Raw genomic sequence first — 8355 nt, 5'->3', positions numbered from 1 at the left:
CTTGATGATGTCTTAACGTTGTTATGCTGCAGTTCTGCTCGATAGCATGGTTTCAGCCGGTCAACCGATACCTTGGTGACCTTCCCGTTAACTTCGAGCGAGAAGAATTTTTCATTCCGTCCACACACTCGGAAAGGTCCTTCGTAGGGTGTAGATAGTGATGGTCTGATGGAGTCATTTCTGACGAAAACATGCGTGGAGTTCGCCAGATCCTTGTTTATAAAGACTCTTTGTTGTCCGTGCCATGATGTCTCGTTGCTGCGTAATGATCGCATCGCATTTCGTAGATTGGCTAAGAACTCAGGATCAGGACACGGTGGTTCGATTGATGAGTCGCAAACAAAGTCCGATGGTATGCGAAGGGTTGTTCCATAGACCAGCTCAGCGGGTGCAGCTTGCAGGTCATCTTTAACTGCAGTACGCATCCCAAGTAGAATGATAGGAAGATGGTCGGTCCAATTCGTGGTATCGCTGCAAAGGATGGCAGATTTGAGCGTTCTGTGCCATCGTTCAATAATGCCGTTGCTCTGCGGATGATACGCCGTCGTTCGAAGATGTTTGGTCCCTAGTAACCTCATAAGCTCGTCGAATAGGTGGGACTCGAACTGACGACCCTGGTCGCTGGTGACATATTGAGGAATACCGAATCGCGCAATCCAGTGCATAAGGAGAGCACGTGCTACCACTGGCGCAGTCATGTCGGGAATCGGTATCGCTTCAGGCCAGCGTGTAAATCGGTCGATTATTGTTAGACAATAACGTTGTCCGTTGCTTGGTGGGAACGGTCCAACGAGATCGATATTGATGTGAGTAAACCGTCCGGTCGTTGTAGGGTAGCGGTTCAGGCTAGATTTAGTGTGGCGACCGATTTTTGCTCGTTGACACTTGATACAGCGGCGTGCATATTCTATGCTGTCCTTGCGAATGCCTGGCCAAACAAATCTTGATGTCATTGCTTTGGCAGTGGCTCGTGTTCCGGGATGATGAAGCCCGTGCGTAGCCTTGAGGAAGCGCTCTCGAAAGGCTCGTGTAATAAAAGGTCGCAGTCGTTCATGACCTTCGTCGCATACAATTTGCTGATTGCTTCCCGGTAGGACGACTTTCTTGAGCTGTAGGGCAGTGGTTGTCTCACCCCGAAGAATGGACTGAAGTTCGGTATCGATGGCCTGATCAGCTGCCAAGGCCTTGAAGTCCACTTCGGTTGCAATATCTATCGACTCAATACGTGACAGTAAGTCAGCGGAAACGTTCTCGCTGCCTTGTACGTGACGAATATCGGTTGTAAATTGTGCGATTAAGTCCAGTTGTCTTAATTGCCGCGGTGATGCCTTTGCTGGATTCTGGTGGAAAGCGAATGTTATCGGTTTATGGTCCGTGTAGATGTGGTGAAGACGTCCTTCTAACCAGTGACGGAAATGATGAATCGCGAGGAAGATAGCTGTTAGCTCTCGGTCGTAAGTGCTGTACTTCTGCTGCGCCGAGTTGAATTTCTTTGAAAAGAAACCGAGGGGCTCCAACTTTCCATCGACTACCTGGTGCAGAGCCGCACCTGCTGCAATGTCGGAAGCGTCCACCCACAAGGATAATTCTGCATCTGCGACCGGGTGCGCAAGGAGTGCGACGTTCGCAAGCTGGTCTTTGCAAAGACGAAAAGCTGCCTTGGCCTTGTCCGACCAAGTGAGCGTTGTCTTATCGTTTCGCTTGTTTCCCGGAATCATATCAAGCAGGAGACCTTGGGTCTTGATGGCGTTGGGAATAAATCGACGATAAAAATTCAACATTGCCAGGAAGCTCTTTAGTTCCTTAACTGTCGACGGCAACTCCATTTTCTGTAGCGCTTCTACTCGTTCGGGGAGCGGACGTATGCCGTGCTGGTCAACCCGATGCCCGAGGAAATCCATGGTTTTCTTTCCAAATTCTGTTTTTGTGACGTTCACCTGTAAATGATGGTCCTGCAGGCGCTTGAACAGGGTGGTGAGATGCTCACGATGCTGCTGAGGATCCGTCGATGCAACGAAAATGTCATCAATGTACACGAAGACGAAATCCAGTCCTCGTAGCACCTCGTCGATCAATCTTTGGAAAGTTTGAGCCGCATTTCGAAGACCGAAGGTCATATACGGGAACTCAAAAAGTCCAAAAGGCGTGATGATGGCGGTTTTTGGAATGTCGTCCGGGTTAACTGGAACCTGATGGAATGCTTTCTTCAGATCTACCTTGGAAAAGATGGTCTTTCCGGCCAGCATGGCGGTGAAGTCCTGAAGGTACGGAACTGGGTACCTATCAGGTGTCGTTTGGGCGTTCAGTGCCCGATAATCGCCGCATGGCCGCCAGGTTCCGTCCGCCTTCTGCACCATATGCAGGGGGCTTGCCCAATTTGATTTCGAGGGGCGGCAGATACCCAATTTCATGAGGAGCTCGAATTCTGTTTTAGCTGCTGCGAGCTTGTCGGGCGGCAGCCGTCGGGGTCTTGCACTCGTTGGCGGCCCGGTAGTCGTAATACAATGTACGGTTGTGGTGTTGTAATGTTCATCGGGCGGCTTGGTTTTTGTAATAGCTGGGAACTGCCCGAGCAACTTGGTGAACTCGTTGGTCTGTTCGAAGGCTCGAATGTTGCTGTAAGCAGTGTCCACTATGATACCCGCTGTCTGGAGAGTGGTTAAGTTGTCAACAAGCCGCTTCCTCTTGAGATCAATCAAAAGATTGTAATGGCTCAGGAAATCGGCACCTAGTATGGCCGTTGCCACGTCAGCAATGATGAATGTCCATTCAAAGGCCCGTCGTAGGCCGAGATTAACTGAGATCGTCGCCTCTCCGTAGACAGGAATTCGGGTTCCGTTTGCCGCGATGAGTATGATGTCGGTTGGTTTCAAATTCTTAAGCCGCTGATCCTTCGGTAGGAGTGATAATTCAGCGCCGCTGTCGACCAGGTAATTCGTACCGTTCGACTGGTCATTGATGCAAAGCCGGGACGCGGCGTGGGAACGAGCGTTGTTTTCTCGAGTTCCCTCTCCCAACTCGCGTACTTAGTGGGATGTAGTATTGTTTACCGCAAACTTGCACGGTAGGCGGCAACGTGTCGCCCGTTCTCCATAGCGTTCGTGGTACCAACATGTGTCCTTGACAGGACAGCCTTGATCGTTATTACGTCGGTCCGGACTCCCGCGCGTCCACGACCCCGAACCTGAACGATAACGATTCGGTGTTCTGGCTCGTCGTTGTCCGATCTTCAATTGGTTCATTTCTCGCCGCAGATTTCGTATTTCCTCGAGGAGTGTATTGTCATTGCTGGCCCGCGGTTGGTTAGATGAGGCTGCAACGTTCCTCTCTGTACCAATAAGGTCCAATGGACGCCAGCGTTGTGCCTCCAAGACAGCGTCAGCGATGACTAACTTCTCGGAGATAGCACCGGTATTTGCAATGACCAGCTGGTGTATTCCGGGCGGCAGCCGTGCAGCCCAGACGTCTAGTAGGAGTGAGTCGTTCAAGGACCCCTGCGATACTCTCTTCATTTCATGATACAGCTGCGAGGGTCGTTGATCGCCTAGTGACATTTCAGACAGCACGCGGCGCATTCGTCGTTGCTGCGACTCAGAGAAGTAGTCGAGCAGCACCTTTTTTGCAAATTCATACTTCCCATGTGCGGGAAGCTCGCGAAAGTTTTCTCTCAATTCCAAATGCGTTTTCTGAGGAACTTGCGCCATTAACAGATTGAAACGTCGCAGATCAGCAACTGGTGATATGCCGCTGGCCGCAAACCAATATTCGACGGCGATGAAAAACCCGTCGATATTCTGCACGTCCATCACCGGAATCGGAATCCGAGGAGTGCTCATGGCATCGATGTTTGTCGGTGAACGGTAAGCTTCCTCTAAGCGTCTTGGCAGAAAGTCTCCAATTTCTCTCGGTGCAGTTACTGGCGTGGTCGAAGGCGCTGTGAAGGTAGCCGGAACTGCTGAGGGGCCTGCCGTGGCTGTTGTCGATGAAGGATTTTGCGGATTCATCGCTTCACCGTTTCACTTCGCGTATTGACTGAAGTTCGAAACTAATTCTGCTGCACTCAATTTTTCACTTATAGAAAGACACTCACGTTCCCATCACGTCGGGGTCACCAATTTAGGAACTTCAGTAGTTCCTTATTATTTATTTTTATGATTGGCGGTAATGGTTAAATACGTCCTGTAGCCTTGGGCGTCACACCAAAAGTGTTCTTAACTATTCTTCGAAGGTGCGGATAAAATTGTTCAATGAATACTTGACGATTGCTCGAGCGTGCTGCTGGACCGTGCTGCTCGACTGCTCGAATTCGTATTACGACGAGGTCGCTACATACCTATAAATTATTTTTAATACGGCCCTGCTTCGGTTGGGTCGGAGCAATAAAATGTAAGAATAATGAAGCCCCGGGTTTCGGGTTCGGGTCCGGAGCTCGGCAGGGGCCCCATTCGCAGTGTCCCTTTTTGCCATCGTCAGTGGAAGGAAAGGTTCGGAACTAGTGAAAACTGGAAAGTGGTCAACGCTAACGTGAAAGGACACGCCATGTCGACGAAGGGAGTGATGTCGAGTGATGCTGTTGAATGTCGCTTCTTGGCTTCAATCTCTGTTTCAGAAATATCCAAATCAATGGTCATTAACGCATTTGTTCATCGAAATGTCACAAAACCGAATCTAAATCTAAGCTGATCCAAAGCTGAGCTAAAATTAATAATGCCGCGTTAAGTTTGAAAATGTTGCAACAGTTCTCGAATCAAGCAAAAATAGCAAAAAAGCATCTTAAAGCAACCGGAAACGAGCGAATGCCGATTCATCAGCTCGCATCACAACACGGTAGAGCATAGCAACGTTTGCGTATTTCTTTCTCCAAAGTAGCACTTCCTTAGCACTCTTCCACAAACAATAGAGAAGGAACCAATTAAAGGCATAATTTGTAGACGTAACGGTTCCGTAATTAGATTGTTCCCCTTTTTTGTACGTTCCCCTGCACGGCATCCCCTATGAACGGGGACAATTCTTCGCTCGCTTTTGCGGCCCCGTTTTTCTGGGACCGCCAGATTCTTTGCGCTCGGTGCCTCTTCGGGTGCGCAAAAATTTGCACTGCGGCAGAACATTAATAATTCATAATTAGGCTCTATGCTCTTAAGATTTTCGGATGCCCCGTCCCATCGGCGGGTAGCGGCATCGCCGGCGTCGGTTGCCAACTTTGGGCAGCATCGGGCACTTTGGGAGCTAATGTGCAGTAACGAAGGTGACGGGAAATACATTTTCTTTAATTAGCGACCCGAGTGCTTTTTGATGCTCGAGATCCGAGCGTTTTGGGATGGGCCCGATGCGTCGCGGTATGGGCGTTGGCCAGCCTTTCTCGCCGGACTTCCGTTGTTTGGAGGAAGACGCTGGCTAATAATTGAATTCCCGGTTTTCTGGCCCAGGTCGGTGGCAGTGATTGGGGCGATAACGCTGGCACCCGAGTGCAGTGGTACTTTGGATAATTAAAGCATCGCCAGTTCCAACCAGTTCGAGCAGGTTGCGAACAGATACTTGCGAGCAGGCTAATTACGCGAGAGTGCCACACTTGTGGAACTGAACCAAACATTCACCTTCTGCTCCGGGACCGGACCAAAGACCAATAAATCACCGTGCGGGCTGCATAGAAGAAGAGTGCCGTTTGTTATGGAAGGCATTTGTTCTCCTTCAACAACTCCTTCCGGAGGACTTAACAGGACATTTGTTTTCGTTTGTTTTTTGTGCAGCTTTGAGTGCAGCAAAGCCTGCGCCCCTGGTCGGCACAGTGATTTAGGTAATTACATTAATGAAGCGCCAGTGGACAAGTGCTCTGCAGTGCCCTGCAAAGCATCTGCAACGCGCAGAATGAAAATCTATGTAAAGTGGTCTCAGTAGAGTCGATGCGAAAGAAGCGATTGGCTGTTTTTTGTTTTCTATTGCACTCGCTTACCATGCTCATTGTGTTAGCTACAATTTCTGTTGTTTTGTTTATGGTGAGGGTATTAATTATGTTTCATATTTTTACCATAACCTTTAGATACTAAATCTTTTGGAGGTCTTGCTACATTTTCATTCCACTGGTTGGTGGTTCCGCTGAATTAATGTGAAATGTATTTTTTCTGTTTACAGGGTTTTATGCAAAAGTTCTCAAAAACTCTGCTCAATTTCAGTTGCGCACCGATCCAAAAAAGCATGTACTGATCCGTTGCAGCTGCAGTACTTTATTATATCACATGATAACCCATGTTTGCTCTGGACATTGTGGACTGTTTGCTTGCTTTAAGTTTACTGTAACTTCAGTTCATATTTATTACGTTCAGCGTTAATGATGTTGCGCATTTGTTAAGCAAACTTTCGACCTTTCCGACCGGTGCCATGGGTCCGGTGGGATGCATGGCGCTGATTATATTAATAAACTGACCATCCATTATGATAATTGTATTCGTCGGGCGGTGTCAGGCACTAGCTGCCTTTTTTAGTTCAGCAAATTCGAGTGGAATTCGGGCTGCCGCGTGCGATGTGCAGTTTGAGTTATTTTTATGTTTTTGCGCCATCACATCGGCGAGCAAGGAATTTCGGTGCGGCACCGGCAGCGCATAAATAATTTAGCTTTAAAGCATTCCCAAAAAGCACTTGTGATTGGCCGTTTTTTTTGCGTGACTTCCAGCACCACACATTCACGGTGTGAAAATGTGGCAATCATTTGCCCGAGCTTCCGAGATGGGTACGGGTCGGATTTGCATTTTTCATCAACCACCATACCATTACTGTGCGAGTTATTTTTTGCCGGAACGCGGTGACTGAAAGTGCGTAAATTAAATAGATAATAAGTGTGCGTCTATCGAGCAAGGATCTCGGTTTCGGTGCCGTTTTCGATTTAATGGCACTCAGAACCCCGGCTTTTTGGGACCATGTCGCTCCGAACCGGCCACGTACATCAAAGCGCGTCAAATGGTGAGTTTAATCTTCACGAAGTTAATTGGGAAATTAAAATAGAAAGCGGCACTAGCGTTTGTTGACTTGCCGAAAATGGCCCGGCCCGGCCCGGGGATCAAAGGGAAGCTTTCGGGAGATCTTACACTATCCGCGCGCTTGTCTTGGGTCGCAAAGCTTCAAAGACTTTGCCGAGCCAAATTGCTTCTGGCAATCCCTTCGGAACGGCGGGACGTGTGACTTACGATACCGACGAGTCAAATCTCTCGTCACTCATCATCCCAGCGTGACCAGAAGCGCCCGCTGACGATCCACCGATCGGTGGTTCGAATTTGAATAATTTATAATTATTTATTCCAAAGCACCGACTAAGTAGATGGTAATGTTATGCTTACGAACCGCCGAACGGGTGACGTTTGGCGACGTATGCCGCAGGTCGTACCGCCACGCGTGGGGGAGATCACTCGAGGGCGAATCCCGGGCGGGGAACTAATTTTCCCTCCAACCTCGCCAAGATAGTGAGATTGCCATTATTTTCTCTGCTACCTGCTACTAGCGATACAGCCATTATAAACTCGGTGAACGGCTCCGAACTGCGGGCTGCCAGGACCCGCGAAGTGAAAAGATACCGGCACCCGAATGTAGCTATCGATGATTACCATGAATAAATAATATCCGGCACATCCTTCTCGCGTACCGGATGTGGTGCTGGCTGACTGGTACCTCGACCACCTACCGCCTTGAGTCAGCCTATGATGGAGGCAGCCGGGCTGATGGGTAATTTTCGTCGGAATCGAACCGTTTCATGTAGAGTTCTATTTAAGTTCGCGGGCGCGAGGATCCGCGGGCTCCCTAGCAGATAAGTAGCTACGCGCTTCAGTTAGCGCAGATAATGAGTGTGTTGTCGTCGACGATATGACTGCTGATTGTTTCTGCGACCGCAAACATCAATTACACGGGAGCGGCAATATCAATCAAACTTGGGAAGAGATTCTTCGATCGATGGCGCTGTGGGAGCCTTCGTTAGCCCACGGCAGTTTCGGTTGGTAGAACATTTGCTCAACATAGAAAAGCAAGTTAATTGAATGGAACGAATTTTAATAGTATGTAAATTGTGATACCAAATTGAAATTGAACCAGGGTTGACAGGGTTACGGAATTGCTGTTTTTATTTTCTATTGTCGTTTTTAGTTTCTTCAGACTTTAGAATAACCTGTTGGATGCTAGCACCCTGACGCGAATATCCTCTGACTATATGTAAGAAAGGGAAAACAGTATAGACTGGAATTTTCTTCCTTTTCGTAACTTTATTCCTCTTTCGTAGTTGAGATCACTTAACGTTAGACCGCTCTGGTCTACTGCTGTTTTGCGACTCCCTAAATTCTGCGCTCCGACCTCCTTTTATACTCGAAGTTGTTCTCG

General features: G+C 48.6%; 1 protein-coding gene across 1 annotated transcript in view; it reads right to left on the bottom strand.

Annotated features, from left to right (window-relative positions):
* Positions 1-4098, bottom strand: part of LOC131207087 (zinc metalloproteinase nas-14-like) — a 13828-nt gene extending 9730 nt beyond the window's left edge. The window contains exon 1 of the mRNA XM_058199697.1: positions 4091-4098. Coding sequence (XP_058055680.1) covers positions 4091-4098 — 8 coding nt within the window. The remainder of the gene's footprint in view (positions 1-4090) is intronic.
* Positions 4099-8355: the final 4257 nt, after the last annotated feature.

Source organism: Anopheles bellator, chromosome 2 (assembly GCF_943735745.2).
Source record: "Anopheles bellator chromosome 2, idAnoBellAS_SP24_06.2, whole genome shotgun sequence".
Classification (NCBI taxonomy): domain Eukaryota; kingdom Metazoa; phylum Arthropoda; class Insecta; order Diptera; family Culicidae; genus Anopheles; species Anopheles bellator.
Note: the sequence above shows the minus strand (reverse complement) of the source record. Positions and strands in the feature narration are given on the sequence as shown.